The 22,497-nt window shown below is 42.7% G+C and overlaps 1 protein-coding gene across 1 annotated transcript in view; it reads left to right on the forward strand.

The window, feature by feature from the left end:
- The window catches only part of TAB1 (TGF-beta activated kinase 1 (MAP3K7) binding protein 1), a 340,288-nt gene extending 318,543 nt beyond the window's left edge, over window positions 1-21,745 (forward strand). Inside the window, exons 10-12 of the mRNA XM_082266654.1 lie at window positions 4,393-4,543; window positions 20,931-21,216; window positions 21,700-21,745. Of these exons, the coding sequence (XP_082122780.1) occupies window positions 4,393-4,543; window positions 20,931-21,141 (362 nt within the window). The 3' untranslated portion in view covers window positions 21,142-21,216; window positions 21,700-21,745. The remainder of the gene's footprint in view (window positions 1-4,392; window positions 4,544-20,930; window positions 21,217-21,699) is intronic.
- Window positions 21,746-22,497: the final 752 nt, after the last annotated feature.

Here is a 22,497-nt window from a genome sequence, read left to right on the forward strand (position 1 = left end):
AATAAAAAACATAAACGCAATAGCGTAAAACTAAACAAAAAAGGGTAGGTGAAAGAAAAGTGCACTCACAATTGAAAATTAGGGACCATCACCATAAAGAAATAAAACCTCAAAGGTGTATCAAAATGTGTGTAGGTACTCCTTACCAAAGTTATATATAAATAAACCAAAATAGTGTCAGAAAAACAGGGACCAGTGATATCCTCCACCAATCTAAGCGCTCCTTACCAGATTTAAGCTGGAATAGCACATGTATCCAAATGGGTAAACAAACAGTGTGACACTCCGAAAAGTCCTCAAATGATCCCGGGTACAGATAAGGGGTGTGAACCTTCACCAATAACAGGGGTGTAACAAACTGTACAGGTACTCTTTACCAGAGATAAATGAAGATATGCCAAAATAGTGTCAATATGTAGGGGCTAGTGAGGACCAACACCAATCTAAACGCTCCTTACTAGATCCAAAGTATATGGCGCATATATCCAGATTGGCAAGTAGACAATAAGCCTCAGTATAGACTCAAGGTAATAACGGATGCGGGCAAAATTCAACCATGAAGGATCGAAGAAAAAGCCATAGCATAAAATCCAACATAACTTTTAATAATAAAAACTGCACTTACAAACAAGCACGTATATCGTGCTCTCAGAGAGATGTGAAGCCGCCGGCCATTCAGGTCGATCAGGGAGAGATTTTCGGAGGATCGGATCGTTATTAAGAATGTGCCAAGGCGATAAATCAAATTCTTAATGGTCATATGCGGACTAGAAAAAGAAGTGATATAAGGTGAAACAGAAGGGGAGGTGTCACAATTATTGCGATTTCGAATATTCAATAGTTGAGCTCTGTCAGTCTGGCTTACTTCTAACAGGATTTTATGAAGGAATTCCTGGTCATATCCCTTGTCCAAAAACCTATCAATATGTACCCGGGATCATCTGAGGACTTTTCGGAGTGTCACACTGTTTGTTTACCCATTTGGATACATGTGCTATTCCAGCTTAAATCTAAAAAGGAGCGCTTCGATTGGTGGAGGATATCACTGGTCCCTGTTTTTCTGACACTATTTTGGTTTATTTATATATAACTTTGGTAAGGAGTACCTACACATGTTTTGATACACCTTTGATGTTTTATATCTTTATGGTGATGGTCCCACATTTTCAATTGTGAGTGCACTTTTCTTTCACCTACCCTTTTTTGTTTAGTTTTACGCTATTGCGTTTATGTTTTTTATTCCATGAAATCTCCATGCACCATGGTTTTCTGAGAGTCTCCGCTGCAACTTTGGTAGAGTTCTTCTGGCCTTCATCTTCATTGGGAGATCCTGGTTTATACTGGCATTAATTTACAGTCCTTTGGTAAGCACATTACCATATGGACTCCTGTGGATATCTTCATTTCATCTGGTTTCTCAAAAATATATGGACTTTTATGGACATTTATTTTAGTTCATTTATCACACTGATTTAGCGCGACTTATTTTTTACATAACATGTATATGGAGTAATCGTTGAAGTTGACAAGATTGTCTAGCTGCAGGTGGTGTGAGCCTAGAAGATCTTAGAGGTAAGCGATCAGTTGGAGGATTAGGAAACTGTACATAAGGTAATTATATCCTCAAATAATTAGCCCTCTTATATAAGGTATGGACCTTCAGGGTCAATGAATGTATGACTGAGAAGGATGAAAAGAGATGTTTTTGTAAAAAGAGTATGGCAGATTTTCTGTTTGGAGTCGGTGCAGCATTTATTAAGGATTAATGTTTAGCAGCAAACCTGAAGGGAGCCATTGCTATCAAGATGCGTTTCTTGCAGAAAAACCGTATCAGCCCCCCTTTCCTTTAAGTTCCTAAAGTGTGAATTTCTATTAAGTAAAAGTTCATCGAAAAAAAGCTAACCCTAATGGGGGATTAATAAGTTAAGTAATGATTCCCACGTCCGGATCTGCAGTATTCCTGGTGTCTTTCCATTAGACACAGGTGCTCACTAAGATAAGTATAGACAAGCTGGCACACTGAGTGGCCTAAAGAAGAAAAGAAAGAGCAGATGCTGGAGAGAGAATTGAGCAGAACAAAGAAACAAACTGTAACAATAAATCTCAAATTGAATCCTGAAAGTCTATAAAATGGTATTCTGTGCTGAGGGATCACCAAACCTTTCTATTATAGGTTCAGAGTCCAGAAACTGAACAGACAGGACAGATATCCACCAGGTCAACATTGAGAGGGCCTGGGAACATTCCCCTCCAGCCTGTAAATTTCCACGGTAGAGACTAGGCATATATCCACTAGTTTAAATATATAGTATGATTATGGCAAAAGCCAAAACGTCAAGTGGTGAAAAAAACCCCAGAAATATGTTTTATCCCTCTACCATGTTAGTGGTGCTAAACTATTGGGCCCTATCTTTATCCCTGAATTATCCCATTATTCTTTGGAGACTCGATACCACAGGACTCCTGAGCCTGAATTCTCACATTATTTTCCTGACCACTGCTGCTCACACTACTGCCCCTGTGGCTGAGTGTACATTCTTCTGTTTTTTTTTCCCCCCAACCATTTTGTTGTCTGGGGTCTCCTGTTTATTCCTAAACACCCTCTTTCAGCACCACATTCTCACATACACCATGCCTAACAATATTTTTGTTGCCATTATTCAACTGCCCATTATGAGACTAAAGCTGGCCAATCACTAATCATTATTATCCCTGGTTCAGCAGGGACCAGTTGAATTTCGATCAGTGTGTGACAGTTCCCACTTGACAGAGGTTGATTGGACATCCTGCAAAATTTTTCTGGATTAGCAGCCGCAGCCATTTACTTGCAGCCACTGATCAGTGTATTTTGACAGTATCAGGTTCTGCTGTCAGAATACAATGTCCCAGCGGAGAGGGGGGATTCCTTCATCTAAATTGTTCAGATTAAGGAATCTGTTTATTTTTTTAATTCAGCCCACTGGCTGAATAAAAAAGTGGCCAGCCTAATTCTATTGTATGCTGGTTTTCCAGTTATAGCTTCTTATATTCAGGTCACTGGATCCTTTTCTCTACTTGTAAAGGTTAAGCGGTTAAAGGTTAACTTACACTTATATGCTGTCTCCCCCCCTTCGGTACCACATTTGGCACCTTTCAGGGGACGGGTACCTGAACAGGTAAGTTCTAATATGTAAAAGTCAGCAGCTACAGTATTTGCAGCTGCTGACTTTTAATATTTTCATGGGCGGCAAAACTCTTTAGTACAATAACCTGGAGTTCCTGCTGCTTCTTAGTGCTATAGCACATTCCTTCCTGGCTTTCAGCCCTCAAGTTCTATTCTGAGCTCTGCAGCACCCTTCTTTGCCTCTTCCATGGCTGAGGATTGCCAACCTATTTAAAGGTCAAAGTGACTGTTCTTTTTCTTTTCACCGGTTGATTTAATTCACTAACTTGTTATTTGCACAACACTCCTGTTTCCAGGGTTTCCTGCAGTCTGTAGGGGCTTCAGCACTTGCTTGCCTCTCATTTTCAGCTTACAAATGCTCTACAGCCTAGTTGTTTATTCCCCAAAATCTCTACTTCCTGGATATTGCCTAGTTATGCACACCCGACCTTTTGGTTGGATGACCGCCCCCTTTCCACCCCACCTCTAAAGGCCATTTTTCTTCACTTCCTGGCAGGGACGTCACTTCTTGCAATTCCTCCCTCCCTTCCCACTCAGCCGAGTAGTCATCTTGCCTTGCTATAGGGCCTTCTGTCCTACATCCCTATCCATTCTTGGATTCGTGGGCCTATACAGAATCCGGTGTCTGTCCTTCTTCCTTGTGCAGAACCATCACCCAATTTTCTATTTGTGTTTCTTCAAACTGTTTGTTTGCAATATTAAACCTCCACTGTCGCTTGCTCGAGCTGCAGGGTACTTTTCCTGTTACCTATTATTTTGGGTCCCTTGACCCATCTTGTTCATTTCCTGAGGGTCTGTTGTTGCTCCTTAGCTGTGTTGTATCCCACCCCTTGATTCGGGGATGTTCTATGGTCTATGAATCGAGTCCTGTAGTGTACAATAAAGATAGTAGGAATTTTAATTATTACCCATTAATTCCATACCTTTCTGTACAGTACAGCACACTGGTACCTTCCCCTCTTTTCTCTTTAATCTTTTCTATTGCTTTCTAAAATAAAAAAAAATAAAAACTGGAGCCTCAGAGTGGTTTGGGCTATATGGATACACTAAAGGGCATTCCCAATCACCAGAAGGTAGCAGCATAAAACCTATGGTCTATGAATAGATTATTTTTGTCGTGTACTGTACTCCAAGATATGGAGTAGTATGTCAAATATTAGTATGTCAAAATTTCTATTATCTGGTATGTATATTTTTTTCCTTTTGACATGCTTGCTTGCTTGTTTCAGGTGGTCGTGTATACCCTGTGTCTGTACCCTATTCCAGTGCACAAAACACTAGCAAAACCAGCGTTACTCTGTCGCTAGTAATGCCATCACAAGGGACAATGGTGAATGGAACTCACAGCAGTTCAACACTGGATGGAGCGACTCCAACTTTGTATGTACCAGTTATAAGTAATGCAGGCCCAGGTGGATTAAATATTTCTTAAAACTAGAAGTCTCAAATTATTGAAACATGAGACACTATTTTTAAGAATGTTTAGGATATTATATTCTTTTGATGTTTGTTAATTCAGCAACTTGGTCTCAAGGTACATGGGCATTCAGCCTGATGAATTTTCTATTCCTGGCCTAGGTCATCAAAGTGTTCCACTTTAGTAGAACCATAAATTCATCAACTTATTCTATTCTGGTCCATTTGTTGTGTGCAATGCAGTTGAATACTATAGAAACACCTATCTGGGTCCTGTAACACCTATGGTGAGTGTTGTATTTCTTCCTAAGCCAAGTGTTGTCCTATGCCATGGGTGCTTAACCTGTGGGCCTCCAGCTGTTGTGGAACTACAACTCCCATGAGACATTGCAAGCCACTGATAGTTAAAAGCATGACTCCCAAAGGCAGAGGCATGATGGGACTTGTAGTTCTGCCACAGCACAAGGGCCACAGGTTGATTACTCATGTCTAAACTGTAGCTGCGGGGTGTAGAAATTCATTAAAGATTAATTCCAGGCATAGTGTATTTTACATTATTATATTGGTCCAGCTTGGACCAATGTAACTACGTTTACAGTATACCTTACCTGTTCCATACCCTTAGAAGCTGGGATTCCCTGAAGTAGACAGTGATCTCCATTTGATCCTGGGTATCATTCTAAGCGGCCACCCTGATGTGTTGTGAACGCAGGCTTTTGGCTGCTCAGCACAGAGTGCAATTCAGACGTCATGCTCTCCATATCGTCTAATCAGAAAAAGCTTTGCTTTCATTCAGTACATGCAAAGCATTTTCTAAATTGCGCACGTGCTGACCTCCTGTGTTCAGAATGCATCAGGTTGGCTGCTCAGCACAAGACCCAGAAGTAATGGAGATCACTGGAGTAGTGACATCTACTTCAGTGATTTCTTGCATCCAGGGCCATCGGCCAGGCATGGTAAATACTGTACATTGTAACATTGGTCCAAGCTATGTAAAAAATATTCCATGCCTGGAATTATTTTTTCAACCATTTAGTCATTTTTGAATGCACATTCTGATATCCAGTTAGCTCTTTATATAAATATTATTTTCAAGAAAACCAGACCACCACACACTATAGCAGCACATGATGTGTGTAAATGTCACAAGTCAACATCTAGTTTCAGATTATAGCAATACTTACATTGATATATACAATTTTTTTTCTTTTTAAGAAGAGCACATCTCATATATATATATATTCTACTCTGTTGACAACTATTCAAAACTCAGCATCGTTACCTTCGAGACATGACTGGTAAAGGGACCTAGGGGACATAGATGAGGAAACTTGGCAATGGTGTTTGCAGTCTGCTCCCACTATTTCTGTTTCGCAGTCACACAAGTTGTCTCGTTTGTTTTTACTACATAGGGCATATCATACTACTAATCAACTGCACCGTTGGGGCAGAAGGGGACTCTTTTCTGTGCCCCAAGTGCTGCATTGATGAGGACTCATTAATTCATCCAATCTGGCGCTGCTCCAAACTACATAGATATTGGAGAGAAAAACTGAAACTTTATCTGTAGTTTACATGGTAGGGGTTCCATTAGACCCTATAATTTTTATCCTAGGTGCAATAGGCGAAGAAATATAAGTACCGAAGTTTGGCATCATTCCACGAGTGTGCGCAATTTTAAAGCATGACATGTTGGGTATCTATTTACTTGGCGTAACTTCATCACATTATACAAAAAAATTGGGCTAACTTTAGGGTTTTGTTTTTTTTTTTTAATTCATAAAACAGTTTTTTTCCCCCAAAAAATCGCATTTGAAAAATTTCTGCGCAAATACCGTGTGACATAAAAAATTGCAATGACCGCCAATTTATTCCCTAGGGTCTCTGCTAAATAAAAAAAAAAAAATATATATATATATATATATATATATGTATATATATAATGTATGAAAAAATATGCCAAGGTATATTCCACGTGCCAAGGAATATTCTAGCAATTATGAAATTATGATATATATAGTATAGGGTGCAGCAGCTGCTATAGAGTAAAAGGATAAATTAAAAATTTAGCCTTAATAATAAGGCCAGCTACAGCGCTTGCTAAATATAACCCTAGTAGTGAAATCCAGTAATGGTTCACTAAATTGACAAATTAAAAAATACAAATGATATAGAAGTGAAAAATATCAGTGACTTTTACAAATAATCCAAATTAATCAATATAAAATAATAATAAACATATAGTGAATGATCAAATGTGAATGTATCAAGTCCAAAAATAAGTGACTATTGTGCCCAAACAGTTCAAATAATAAAGTCCTTGAGTGATTGTGTTTATCCAATAGCTTCAAAAGTGCAGGTGCTCAAAAGTGGATATCCATAATTTCTGTGACATCGGTTTGTTTCACCGTGGTGTGGGTAAATTAAATGACTTACCAGATCCAATGGGTCCTATATGCCTTACAGCATTAGGACCATTCACGTTTAATTGCCCCCTGGGCTGGGATGGGTTCCCCTTTAGATTTCCAGTGGACTGGTACAGGGTTCCTCCTCTCACCGAGCAAGCAAACCAAGAGTATATAGGAGAAGAAAAAAGCTCCAGATGGTGTAGTAAGATTAAATGTTTATTGCCCACAAAGCAGGTTAAAAGCAGGTAAAATACAGGTGCTAAAAAACGGCTGTCAGTGATCAGCTAGCGAGCTGCACGTAGCGAGCGGAGCTTCCGGCTTGCGTTCCACCTGACGTGACGTACAGTGGGAATCGAAAGTTTGAGCACCCCAGGTAAAAATGTGTATTAATGTGCATAAAGAAGCCAAGGAAAGATGGAAAAATCTCCAAAAGGCATCAAATTACAGATTAGACATTCTTATAATGTCAACAAAAGTTAGATTTTATTTCCACCATTGACACTTTCAAAATTACAGAAAACAAAAAAAATGGCGTCTGCAAAAGTTTGGGCACCCTGCAGAGTTAATATCTTTTACTGCCCCCTTTGGCAAGTATCACAGCTTGTAAACGCTTTTTGTAGCCAGCCAAGAGTCTTTCAATTCTTGTTTGAGGTATCTTTGCCCATTCTTCCTTACAAAAGTCTTTCAGTTCTTTGAGATTTCTGGGCTGTCTGAAGTGCAGTGCAAATACAGCGCAAAGATTACTAGTGAAACTAAAATATTAATATTGGTGATGAGATTCTAGGATGCAGCTGTTCAAAAATAATGGATTCCCAAAATTCAGAAATGCAAGAACAATATCACAGCGCAAACCAATAGTGAATCATATGCAAAATAATTAGGGTTCTACTACAAACAAAGCTCATAAAGTGCACCTTGCAAATATGTGCAAAGGAGGCTGAAGTGTAGAAACCATAAGAACATAAGCAATATAAATAATTAAAAAAATATATAAAAATATAATAAAATAAAAAAATAAGATAAAATGCCAGTCCAAATAAAATAGTTCTTATTAGATCTCAATAGATGGAAAAGATGTGAACAGTCCCACAGATGGGTCCCACAACAGTGCTGGAGTGCCAGGAAGAAAGGTGCACAATCATGCAATCTTTTCCAGTGCAGTGAGCAAGTGCCGGTCCTCCCCCTTTGGGTGTTCACTTACCGGACAACGATGACCCCTATGCTATATAGCTATAGAGATCGACAAAGCTTTTGTCCTAGTAAGGAACCGACTTTCAGACTCCTCCAAGCCAAATGTGTCTCCACAGATGTAAATACCCCGATACATGTATTGGAGAAAAAAGATGCTCACATAGTGTAAATCCGATAAACGAGTATTTATTGTGCAAATGTTGAAAACAAACTCACATTTCGTAGCTCTTGATAAGGCATATAATGAAATAGATCTCGTCCTTCCTAATACCTGGTGCCGCTAGAACGCCCCGTGGTTGCGGCGTGCGTTCCACCGCACCGGAAGTGACGTATCGATATGGCGTAGACCGGAATTGCGTCGACGCGTTTCGCCCTCTTCCGGGCGTTATCACAGACGTATTTCCGGTCTGCGGCGATGGGCAGTGTTTATATATTGCTCCATCCTATTGCCAAGTGACGAACTTCCTGTTCCTGATGGGTGTATGCGGCTTCATCTCTACCCAACAGGAAGTAATGGAATCGCCATATTGCTAATGATCTCAACTGCGAAATGAACATATACTAACTTAAAAACAATAAGCAATATGAAATCAATGAAAATTGGGCCAAAGTTTAGCAGGTGTGCAACTTTTAAATATACATCGGGACACCTATAAAACTGCTAAAAAACATGGGATCGGTTTTAAGGGCAAAAAACAGCAATGAATAATCAACATCAAAAACATGAAGTGTGTTCTTTATCAATTCTCATAACACACATTTCCAATTTTCTGAAAATTTATTAAAAAATATAAAATGGAATATAAAATGTAAATTATGTGACAATTAAGGAGGAATGGAATATTGGTAGATAGTAAATAGTATATTGCACTGATTCAATATTCCATTAAAATTCTACATGATGTATAAAATAGTAAAATAGTAAAGGATAAACATTAAAAATATTAATTAAAATCCAATATGTATATTTCGAAGGTATAAAAGAAGCGTGGGGAACTGATTGGGAATCTGTGTTACCAGTTTGACAAAAAACAGTTAAGGTCGAATTCCACATTCAATCCTTCAGGCTGCATAGTTTTTAATAAAAAAATCAATTTGCCCTCATTCTGTGAAATTCCCTGTTTCATATTGCCTCCCCTCCAATTGGGTTTTATTCTGTCAATCCCACAAAATTTTAAAACTGAGGGGTCTTTATTGTGTACCATTCTAAAATGGTTAGACAAACTGTGTTTTTTGAAACCGGTTTTTATATTTGTTACGTGTTCTCTTAGACGTGTCCTTAACTCACGAGTTGTGCGACCCACATATTGGAGCTTGCATGGACACTCCAATAAATATGTTACGTGGGTGGACATGCACGAAATGAATTTGTCTATTTTGAAGTTTTTTCCTCTACTAGTGGATGTGAATTGTGTGGTTTTGCGGGTTCTGTGTTTTGATGTTTTGCATATTACACAACGCCCACATGTGAAAAAACCAGTCTGATCTAAAAATGTTTGCATAGCTTTAGGTGGGTTTACTACGTTCTTGGCTAGTTTGTTTCTCAAAGTGGTGGGTTTTGTGTAGATAAAAACAGGCTTTTTGGGTAGTACTTTTTCGAGAATGGGGTCTTTCTGTAAGATATACCAAGGTTTTCTGATTATGTGTTCTAGTTGTTTATGTTGCCTAGAAAAACCAGTCATAAAAGCCGTCCCGTACTGTTTAACAGAACTTTTAGGGCGGGTTTCCAACATTTGTTGTCTGTTGGATTTTTTGACTTCTTCTTTTAGTTTTTTCAAGGCCTTGTTCTTGTACCCCTTCTCTTCGAATCTCTTTAGGATCGTGTCAGCCTGGATTTCATAGTCCTCGTCATCATCGCAATTACGTCTGATTCTTATTAGCTGACTCTTTGGAACCGTATTCAACCATCTTGGATGGTGACAACTGTGTAACGGAATATATCCGTTTCGATCTACTTCCTTGAAGTAGGTTTTTGTACACAGTTTTGTATCCTTTTTGTATATCACCAGATCCAGGAAGTTTATATGTTCCTTATTCCACTGATCCGAGAAGGATATATCATATTCATTGGTTCTGATCTCAGACATAAATTCTTGGAATGATTCCATGTTTCCATCCCAAATGATCAGAATATCGTCAATGTAGCGTTTATATAACCGTAACTCCGGTCTGGGTTTGCTAAAAATTACTTCCTCCTCCCATTTGCTAAGGAAGATGTTAGCCACCGAGGGGGCATATTTTGCCCCCATCGCTACCCCTTTAATCTGTCTGAAAAAATCACCACTATGCCAAAAAAAGTTTTCACTCATGGCCAATTCTAATGCCTGTAGTAAAAATTCGACTTGTTCTTTCTCCATGTCTGAGCCTTCCAGGGCCCATCTAATGGCTTGTAATGCATGCTCCTGACAAATGTTCGTGTATAATGAATCCACATCCACACTAGCCAGTATCTGTTGGGGATTAGTGTTAACTCCCTGTAAAATCTGTATTACCTCCTTGCTATCTTGCAGGTAGGCTGGGAATTTTTTTGCTAGGGGTTGCAAAAAGCAATCAATGTATTCCCCTAATCGACTGAACAGGGAATCGATCCCACTTACAATGGGCCTTCCCGGAGGTTTAACTTGGTTCTTATGTACTTTAGGGATTTGGTATATTACAGGTAGACGGGGGGCGTCTGGGATCAAATATCTTGCTTCTCGTTTATTAATCAATTCATCATTGCGTGCTCTCTTGATCAATCGTTTCAACTTGGCTTTGTTTTTGTTGGTAGGGTTACCCCTTAGCTTTTCGTATGTCTCCCGATCTCCAACCAGCCTGTTGAGTTCATCTAAATAATCCTTTTTATTGAGAATAACCAGACCGCTGTCTGCTGGTCTGATAACCACTTCTATTTTGTTTTCTAATTGTTTGATCCCAGATTCTATATCTTTTTGTCTTCTCCCATTTCCAACATTAAACTGTTCAATTTCCTGCTCTACCAAAACTTTAAAAACTTCACTAAAATGGGGATTCCGTACCTTGGGATTAAAAGTGGATTTATTCCTCAATTGCCTATATGTAAATTTGGTGTCACATGTTTTAAAATCTTCCTTATTAAAATAATGGTTTTTGATGTTGATTTTTCTTATGAACTTTTGTAGATCTATGTATACCTCAAACTTATTAATGTTCTTGTTCGGGGCAAATTTTAGCCCCAACTCCAAAACCTTCATTTCTTCCTCATTGAATGTGGCATCGCTGAGGTTGAAAATGCCTTGGCCTACTGGTCTCTTTGTCTTTTTCTTCCCCTGGCCTCCTCGGCATCCTCTTGCTCTGTATTAATGTGCATAAAGAAGCCAAGGAAAGATGGAAAAATCTCCAAAAGGCATCAAATTACAGATTAGACATTCTTATAATGTCAACAAAAGTTAGATTTTATTTCCACCATTGACACTTTCAAAATTACAGAAAACAAAAAAAATGGCGTCTGCAAAAGTTTGGGCACCCTGCAGAGTTAATATCTTTTACTGCCCCCTTTGGCAAGTATCACAGCTTGCAAACGCTTTTTGTAGCCAGCCAAGAGTCTTTCAATTCTTGTTTGAGGTATCTTTGCCCATTCTTCCTTACAAAAGTCTTTCAGTTCTTTGAGATTTCTGGGCTGTCTGTCACGCACTGCTCTTTTAAGGTCTATTCATAGATTTTCAATTATGTTGAGGTCAGGAGATTGTGAAGGCCATGGCAAAACCTTCAGTTTAAGCCTCTTGATGTAATCCTCCGTGAATTTCGAGCTGTGTTTAGGATCATTATCCATTTGTAGAAGCCATCCTCTCTTTAACTTCAGCTTTTTCACAGATGGCATCAAGTTACCATCCAAAATTTGCTGAAATTTTATTGAATCCATTTTTCCTTCTACTCGTGAGATGTTCCCTGTGCCACTGGCTGCAATACAACCCCAAAGCATGATTGATCCACCCCCATGCTTAACAGTTGGACGGAGGTTCTTTTCATTAAATTATGTGCCCCTTGTTCTCCAAACGTTCCTTTGCTCATTCCTGCCAAAAAGTTCAATTTTAACCTCATCTGTCCACAGAACTTGTTTCCAAAATGCATCAGGCTTGTCTATATGTTCATTTGCAAAGTTCAAACGCTGATTTTTGTGGTGAGGACGTAGAAGAGGTTTTCTTCTGATGACTCTTCCATGAAGACCATATTTGTACAAGTATCTCTTTATAGTGGAATAGTGTACCACAACTCCAGTGTCGGCCAGATCTTTCTGGAGGGATCGTGCAGTCAAACATGGGTTTTGAATTGGTTTTCTCACAATCCTGCGAGCTGTTCTGTCTGATATTTTTCTTGGTCTTCCAGATCTTGCTTTAACCTCCACTGTTCCTGATGACTGCCATTTCTTAATTACATTCCAAACAGAGGATATTGACATCTGAAAATGCTTTGCTATCTTCTTATAGCCTTCTCCAGCTTTGTGAGCGTCAACTATTTTCAGTTTCAGTTTTCTAGACAACTGCTTAGAAGATCCCATTGTGCTGATTGTTGGGGCAAGGCCAGATGAGTCTGGGCATTTAAAACCTTTGAGATTGACATCACCTGGTCTTCCCAGACGATGATTGAGAACAATCCATGACACTGGCAGGTCTCTGCCTTGCAAAGGGGGCAGTGCATGCTATAAATTCTGCAGGGTGCCCAAACTTTTGCAGACTCCATTTTTTTGTTTTCTGTAATTTTAAAAGTGTAAATAATGGAAATAAAATCTAACTTTTGTTGACATATTATAAGAATGTCTAATCTGTAATTGAATGCCTTTTGGCAATTTTTTTCTCTCTTTCCTTGGCTTCTTTATGCACATTAATACAATTTTTTACCTAGGGTGCCCATACTTTCGATCCCCACTGTAATTACACTATGCGTTCCAATCTTGGGCTTTTTGTCACTTCCGGTGACGTCCTCAGAGGACGTCACCGGAAGTGACGAAATGCGTAAGATTGGAACGCATAGCGTAATTGTGTCACATCAGGTGGAACGCAAGCCGGAAGCTCTGCTCCCTACTCTGCAGAGAGGACGTGAAGCTCGCTAGCTGACCGCTGACAGACGTTTTTTAGCACCTGTATTATTTTACCTGCTTTAAACCCACTTTGTGGGCAATAAACATTTAATCTTACTACACCATCGGGAGCTTTTTTCTTCTATATACTCTTGGTTTGCTTGCCCCGGTGAGAGGAGGAACCCTGTACCAGTCCACTGGAAATCTAAAGGGGAACCCATCCCAGCCCAGGGGGCAATTAAGCATGAATGGTCCTAATACCGTAAGGCAGGGATCCTCAAACTACGGCCCTCCAGCTGTTGCCGAACTACACATCCCATTAGGCATTGTAAAACTCTGACATTCATAGACATGACTAGGCATGATGGGAATTGTAGTTCCTGAACACCTGGAGGGCCATAGTTTGAAGACCCCTGCCGTAAGGCATATAGGACCCATTGGATCTGGTAAGTCATTTAATTTACCCACACCACGGTGAAACAAACCAATGTCACAGAAATTATGGATATCCACTTTTGAGCACCTGCACTTTTGAAGCTATTGGATAAACACAATCACTCAAGGACTTTATTATTTGAACTGTTTGGGCACAACAGTCACTTATTTTTGGACTTGATACATTCATATTTGATCATTCACTATATGTTTATTATTATTTTATATTCATTAATTTGGATTATTTGTAAAAGTCACTGATATTTTTCACTTGTCATATATCATTTGTATTTTTTAATTTGTCAATATAGTGAACCATTACTGGATGTCACCACTAGGGTTAGCAAGCGCTGTAGCTGGCCTTATTATTGGGGCCACATTTTTCATATATATATATAAATGTTTTTTCTCTTTTGTTCTTACGGACAAAGCTCTACATCTTCATGGCCATAGGGTTATGCTGCCCCCTACAGGAGTAGGACACTAGGCAGAGAAAAGCTTAAGCACGCCTGTGGGGCAGTCCCTGGGGGTATACTCCCACTTCCTGCTATAGGTATTTCATTTTTATGCCTAGTCAGGAGTTAAGGACCTAGTTCCTTGTTGGAATCTCTGGTCCTGGCAATTTTTTTTAGATAGAAATTTTTTCTCTGTTTTTTTTTTTCCTGTGAGATTTACAACCAACTGCCAGACCGGGCGGTGGACTGGATAATCTAGATCCAATAAACACTCCAGTCTGATCAGCGCGCGCTTGGTTGGCCATGTCATAGCCCCACTGGAAGGGGGCTGGCCTGCGAGTTTAAACGCCTCTTGAGATCGCATAAGACTGGGTCTTGGCCTGAGTCACTGCGTTCCTCCTTGCCGACAGCCCCCCCCCCCCCCCATTTCGATGGCGAAGGGTTCTCTCTGGAGTTGTGCACGCCTGGTTCATGGTATGGTAAGTAGCTGTCCCCCTGGGTTCCCTCATTCCCGTCAGGCACCCCCCTTTCATCTGTCCCCCTACCCCCCCTCTACTTATGCTGGGGCTGTGTGGGTGGTCTGGTCCACCTCCTGGGGTGGGGGCAGGGGGCTGTGCTGGCAATGGGGACAGGGGAGGTGTGCCGCCGGCGACCGTTGTGTGGAGTGATTGTACCTGGTGGGGGCTCCTGCCAGGGCCCCCCTGTCCTGCCTGGGTCTCTCCTTGAGGCCTAGGGATCCCTACTGGGTCCCTGGGAGCCTTGTGGTGGCGGCCATTTTGCTGTAGCCAGTGTGTTTCTATGCACGACGGCCATGTTTGTGTAGTCCGGTGGCCATTTTGCGGTGGCAAAATAGTGAAAAATAGAAAATAGTGGCGGCCATGACAGTTAAGCCCTGTGGGAGGCAATTTCAGCGGCGGGAGCCCCTCCTAATCCCCTCTTGTGGATCTTTTCACTTTCTGATCGCCGCACATGAGGTGCAGACTACCCTGGTGGCTGCAGGTGCCTGTTAATTCTGGGTGGTAAATCTGGAGCGGTTCTCTCCCTCTCTGCTGAGGATCACTTAGTGCTTGCGCCAGCTGACCGGGTGGTGCTGCCAGCGCGGTGGTTTTCCCTTTGCAGTGTTTTGTGGGGTCCCCCTGGTAACTCATGGAGTCTTTGGAGCACATCTTCCCGCCTAAACCCCTCTCTTAGGCTGCGGGGCCCTCCAGGTCCCAACCATCCATTGATGCACTGACAGCAGTCCTGGAGTCATTTCTTCCCCGGGTGGAGGTGGTTTTCAAGCGACGGGCTGGCAAAAAGGGCTGGCCTCCACCTTCCCCTGCCTCATCAGATCCTGAATCTGATTCGGCCGCCATGGATGTGGGTCCCCCTGCTGGGTCTGTGACCACACACCCGGAATCCTCAGATAGTGAGGATGATTTCTCCACATCTGCAACCGCGCACTAAAAGGCGCTGGTGGAAGCGCTGATTGTATCTGTGCGTGAGACCTTGAAGATGGAGGACTCAGCTGCCATGGAGGCGCAGGTTCCCGTTGGCACTCACAAGCCATCCAGAGCGGCAAAGGTGTTCTCTTTCCCTGCTTATTTTGACAGAATTGTCGCTAAAGAGTGGGGACGACAAAGCGTCCCCTTGGGGTCCCTAAACGATTTACTAGGAGTTAACCCTATGAGGAGCCCCTTATTAGGAAGTGGACTGTTCCACCAGTGGTGGACCCTCTGTTTTCTAGATTGAACAAGGCAACCATGATTTTGGTTGAAGATTCCCCGGCCTTTAAGGATCTGGCTGACAGGCCGAGGCTGTGGCCCGCAATATGTACACTCTGGCTGGTTCGGCACTGAGGCCGGTATTCACCATTGCCCTGGTGTTGCAAACTCTGACCGAGTGGGCTAAGCTTTTATGCCGTGACCTAGAGGGATAACAACTCCCCCCTGCCTTTGCTGAGCTGGCGGACCAGCAGGTCCAGGAGCTGGTCTGTGATGCCTAATTGGATGCGGCTTCCCTAGTGGCTCGGCTCTCTGTTTCGGCAGTGGTCCTTCGGTGGGTCTTTTGGCTTATGCTGGTCTGCGGATCAGACTTCTAAAAAGGCCTTCTTCAAACCAACAGTTTACTCTCTTGGGCTGAAAGGTGGGCCTCACGCACAGAAGCTCTCAGGGTTTAGATGCTTGTCTTGCTGCCCTCTCAAGACTAGGGATGTCTGGATAGACTGAGAACAAGAAAAAACAAACCGAGCGTATCGGCCTAGCGCATTACCTCAGATAAAACAGCTTTATAAAAGTAAGATGTATACTCACAAATGGAGATAACAATAAGGCATATCCACAATAATGTTGTTGCAGCATCTGGATTGTCGCATCACAGTGATGAAGTCCTTTGCAGTGACTGGCTGACGGGTTTCGAGCACGCTCCGAGGCGGAGGCAGGTCCTCGAAACCTGTCAGCCAGTCACTGCAAAGGACTTTATCACTGTGATGCAACAACATTTTTGTTGATATGCCTTATTGTTATCTCCATTTGTGAGTATACATCTTAATTACTTTTAATAAAGCCATTTTATCTGAGGTAATGCGCTAGGCCGGTGTGCCCTCTGTTTTTTTTCTTGTTCTTAAAAGGCCTTGCCTGATCTCCCCTTTCAAGGAGATCGCCTGTTTGGAGCTACCCTGTATGACATCATTAAAGGTCCCACAGGGGGATAGAGTATTTTTCTTTCACAGATTACTAAGGGCAAGGAACCTTGTCATAGACTTGGGCCCCCCTCCTCGGCTCATAAGAAGTTTTTTCGTCCCTCAGGGTCGACTGACAAGGGCTCGAAGCCTTACAGGCCCTCTTCTGGAGAATCCTTGTCTGGCAAGCTGAGAGCGGGCTTCTACAGACCCACGGACAAGGCTCTTTGAGCATGTAGGTGCGCCCTTACCCGTATCTGGGGTGCGGCCATGTCTCTGCTGGTTTTCGGACCCGTGGACTTCCCTGGTACAAGACTGGTCCACAAAGTTATTTGATCCAGCTACAAGATTGAGCTTTGCTCTTGTTCCCCTGCGCGGTTCTTTCCTTCCAACTTGCACCTGTCCCCGGACCGTTTACAGGGTCTGTTTGGGGCTGTACAAGACCTGTTTCTTCAAGGGGTGATTGTCCCGTTTCCAACATCAGAACGCTTTCAGGGGTTTTACTCAAACCTGTTTACAGTTCCCAGGAAGGAAGGCAAAGTGCGTCCAATCCTGGACCTTAAGGCGCTGAACTGCTTTGTGCGGGTGCAGAAGTTCAGGATGGAGTCTATTCATACAGTGGTGCCATCCCTGCACCAGGATGATTTTCTTGCCTCTATCGACATCAAGGATGCTTACCTTCAAATTCTAATAAGTGCCAATCAACAGCGCTTCCTCCGCTTTGCCGTGGGAGAGGAGCATTATCAGTTTGTGGCATTACCCTTTGGTCTCACCTCTGCTCCTTGGGTCTTCACAAAAGTGTTAGCCCCGGTGCTAGTGTTGTTACGCCAATGGGGGATCGCGGTACTGGGCTACTTGGGCGACCTCTTTCTGTGAGCGGAGTCCCCTACTGCTCTGGTGGAAAACCTGGAAATCACCATACAAATCCTGAGTGAGTTCAGTTGGATTCTGAATTTTCAGAAGTCTGCTCTGGTTCCATCCACAAACCTATCTGGGTCTGACTCTGGACTCGGGCTTAGCCAGAGTGCTCCTTCCTCTGGCCAAACTTCAGAAATTGCAGGCTGCAATTCCTCTCCTGCTGTTCAGCAGAAGGTCATCCCTCCAGGCTTGCATGTGGGTGCTTGGCCTGATGGTGTCTACATTCAAGGCGGTTCCGTTTGCACAGTTCCATACGAGGTGTCTGCAAAGGGAGATTCTGGCCAAATGGGACAAGACTCTGCAGTCTCTGGACAGTTAGATCCGGCTAAGCCGGGGAATGGAGGAGTCCCTGATAAGGTGGCTTTGTTCTCTGGCGCTTTGGCTGGGCAAATCCTTCCTCCCCTTGTATTGGACCGTGGTCATCACATATGCCAGCCTGTCCGGCTGGGGAGACATCCTCAGGAAGAGGTCTGCTCAAGGGATCAGGACACTGGAAGAGTCCAGACTACCGATTAATGTCTTGGAACTCTGAGCGATCAGACAGTGCCTGGACCATTGAAGGGATCGTGTTCCAGGGCCGTGGCTTATGTCAATCACCAAGGGGGCACAAAAAGTGTCCTGGTGGCTCAGGAGGTAGCCAGCATTCTAAGGTGGGCAGAATGGTTCGTTCAAGCCCTCTCTGCCGTGTACATTCCGGAGTGAAAAACTGGCAGGCAGATTACCTCAGTCAGCGGGCATAGGACCAAGGGGAATGGAGGGTAACGGAGGGGTTTCATCAGTTTTGTCTCCGGTGGGGCATCCCCGAGGTGGATCTGTTAGTGTCTCTGCTCAACAGAAATGTGCAGAGGTTTGTGGCTCAGTCACGAGATCCTCTGGCAGATGCCACAGACGCGATGGTGGCCCCGTGGGGTCAGTATCCTCTGATCTATGCTTTCCCTCCTCTCAAGCTTCTGCCAAGACTTCTACGCAGGATTGAGGCAGAAGGGATTCCGGTCATCTTAGTGGCTCCAGACTGGCCTCGCAGGGCTTAGTATGCCGATCTGGTGTGGCTGGTTGCCGACATCCCTTGGAAGCTTCCTCTGAGGAATGATCTGCTGTCTCAGGGACCAATCTTCCATCCTGCTTTACAGTCACTGGCTTTGACGACTTGGCTGTTGAACGGATAGTCGGGTGGCTGTCTATCCAGATGCTGATGGATAGAGGTTTATCTGAGTCAGTGATTCTAACGCTCTAAAAGCTAGGAAATCTACTTCTAGGAAGATCTACCACCGTACGTGGAAGATGTACATTGCGTGGTGTGAGTCTCTTGGGGTTCATCCTCGCCTCTTCTCCTTTGCACAGTGCTATAAAGTGGATATGTTGGCATCTGCGGATGCTTCTTTTGGCCGCAAGGTTTTGCAGGCTGTTGTTTAGAGGACTTGATCCTCTTTGAGGGTTTATTGTTTCTTTCAGGTGGGCTACAGTTGTTTTGGTTGAGCTCCTGTTGCCTGGTTGGCTACTGTTTAGCCTTGGGATTTTTTTTGCTGTTCCATCCACTCATGTTTAACACTGCTTTTGTACGTCCCAATGGTTATGAAGATCAGGAGCTGTGTCCGTCACAGCACCCACCCCTCTGTGGAGTTGTAATTCTTCTGACACTGCTTGTAACAAAACTGAGTACCTATAGCAGGGAGAGGGAGTATACCCCCCTGGGACTGCCCATAGGCGTAGCCAGATTGTTTTTCTGCCTAGTGTCCTACTCCTGTAGGGGCAGTATAACTCAATGGTTATGAAGATTAGGAGCTGTGTCCGTCAGTGAACATCAGAGAAATGGATTTTACAGTAAGTAAAAAATCCCATTTATGTGTGCTAAACATTTGGTAACATTCAGAGTGAAAGGTACTTCTTTACTTTTTTTTTTCCTTCAAATTTGTGTTCAAGATAGTTTAAGCTGAATTAGTAGAAATAAAAAGAAAAAACAGTAGTAGTTGTGTACCCATTAAAAAAAATAAGATAAAAGCATATTTTTAAAGTGATTGTAAACCCTTGTATATACCCACTGAAGTGACTACCGGCATGTGATATACAGAGATGAAACACATTCTCCCACATAAGTTGTACCTGTTTATCTACTGTCCTTTCCTCTTTATGGCCTTTTAAAACAGATCAAAGGCTTTTTTTTCCAGCTCAATGAGGGCAGGGGTCTGATGTCGCACACTGCACAGTACAGCGCTTAGTGTAATCTGGGACTTGAATGGCGGTAATGGACACACCTTCCTCTATACAGTCTGATAGGGAAACGTGAACAACTGAGGCTGTCAATCACTTTCTGTGTGCTGGGGGCATACTCTCCCAGATCTTGTTGCATTGGGATAACCTGTCGGAATTGAATCATGCAAATAGCAGAGGTAGGAGATATCCGATAGGAACCACACTAGGTGCTTTGGATTGGGGCAAGTACATATTATAGAAGGATATGTATTGTTAATTTTTCATATAAGAGGTTTACAACCATTTTAAATGCAACTAATGTAAGTACCTGAAGAAATCTTTAAATTAGCTTTGTGTAATCCCCTGTATAACACCTCTCAAATTCATGGAAGAGGGGACAGTCAGGCTCTGCTGCAGTGCACATGCCAACAGGAGGGATAGATGCGCTGATTCTTTTTCATTATCTGTTCTGCAGATAGAGGATGTGTCCCTTGTCTAAACTGGTTTACCACTGCAGTGGTGGTCTAGGACCTGGGTATATTGACAGGCAGGGTTGTCTGGGTGACAAAAATGACTGAACAAGACACTAATATTTAGCTGGTATAATAGGTATGACATGTTGATGTTATACCTTTACCGTGAATGTTATAAGTAAATACAGCTGGATAAAACAAACACTGTGTCTGTCTTCATTTCAGGGTGCAAAGCAACAAAATGTGATTATTTTAAAGGGGTGACTTTTTTCTATGCCCACTGTAGATCAGTCCACATGCATGTATTGTACCTGTATGTTTATCTTTGTATTCAGAATTCAGCTTTAAGGTTTAGAGTAAATATTATAAAAGAGATGGGTCCTAAAAGACGTTGTGTTATGTTGGTAAGTTGGTGCTCATTTAGCAGGCATAAATTTTATTTTTAAAACAGGCATTATGGCATCTCTTTATGGTAGTAAAATGGAATTATGCATGTCCTTGTCTTTGTTACTCATGTTGTTTATGTTTTTATGATGCTATTCTATCTTTTATGTTTCTTTGATCTAACATTTCTACCATTTATCTAGGCAATCGCCAAGTGCCACACTTCAGTCAACAAACACACACACTCAGAGCAGCAGCTCCAGCTCAGATGGTGGCCTCTTCCGTACTCGCCCATCTGCCTCCCTTCAGCCAGATGAAGATGGTCGTGTGGAGCCTTATGTTGATTTCACAGAATTCTATCGACTCTGGAACATGGAACATGGGGATCCTTCAACTCTTGTAACTGCACAGTGAAGCATACATCAAGTTTGAATTATTCCTCTCCTGATCAGCACTGACTTTGCAACTTTATACAGCTCAGACCTTAAAGTGAAGTATGAGGTCTCCCCCCCCCCCCAATTATACTTACTGAGGTGGATGCAGCATCGGTCCAATGCTGCATCTGTCCCCCGGCGCCTCTGCACTGAGAACAGAGCGATCGAACACTGTTGAACGCTCAGTTCTGACAGCTCCCCGAGCAGAGAGCTGCGGACTGTCAGTCAGCAGCTCTTTGCTCTGCCCCCTCCTTGCTCACTGGAGTGCTGGGCTGTGGAGGGGTGGGGTGCGGCCGGCTCAGGCTCTCGGCGGCTCGCTGAGAGGCTGAGCCGGGTGTCGGTCCAGGCACCTGGCGGATTCCCTACTCCCTGGTGGTGATGACGCTGTGCCTGGACTGACTTCTGTGACGTCAGCAGAGAGCAGACTTCAGTCCACTCTCTGCTGAAAACGGGTCACAGGAGTGCAGAACGAACTGCACTTCTGTGATCCATAGGAGATGTACAGCCAAATGAGCTTTGGCTTTACATCTCCTTTAAGTATATCTAAACCTAAGAACAATACTGCAATATATTGCAACAAATTATTTAGCTATGGTGGCTACGTTGGTTATAATTTTTCTTGCTAAGTACCTCCCACCTATATAAGCGGAATAAAAAGAGCAGGAGGAGTAGGTGTTTGTGATCCAAATCAGGAGAGCGGGGTAAAAACACAGTTCCTCAACAGATACAGTTCACTGAGTGACATTGTCTCCCTAGGGACAGGAAGTGTGTTGCAAGCAGAAACATCAAGTGTAAATAAAGAGAAAAAAGCCTGAAAAAAGAAAACAAATGTAATCACTATAACTAAGGGCTGGTAAGCTGCAGTATATTTTATTTTTAGGTTTAACACATTGAATCAAACTTGTACTCTGCCCATGCAGGGTAAAACAACAGGTGTGCTTCAACGCCTCCCTCCCCAGCATCATATACCCCATTACTTTGCCTCCCACTGTTCCATTCAGATGTTTGGAGTAAAGGAAACACCTATTAGTTTAGATGTGGTGATGGTGAAGCACGTGAACCCACCCCCCCACTCTCAGATGTTAGCTGGGGTGCTTACAAATTGGCCCAGAATTGTCACATGGGGGCAGGGACAAAGTTTTCAGCCTTGTGTAAGCTCCGCTTCCACCAGTCAAATGGAGCCATAAGGGGAACAAAAGAACGGTGAGTATGTGCTGCTGGAGAGGGTTCACAGATAGGAAAGCAGTAGGCTAGTTTTTTTCATTGCGGTTTGCGAATTGTCAGAGCGTGCTGATTAGTTGTTGGCCATCATCCTAATAGTGTTCCAGGACAGCTT

The sequence above is a fragment of the Pelophylax lessonae genome (assembly GCF_965119305.1).
Source record: "Pelophylax lessonae genome assembly, chromosome: 8".
Taxonomy (NCBI): Eukaryota; Metazoa; Chordata; class Amphibia; order Anura; family Ranidae; genus Pelophylax; species Pelophylax lessonae.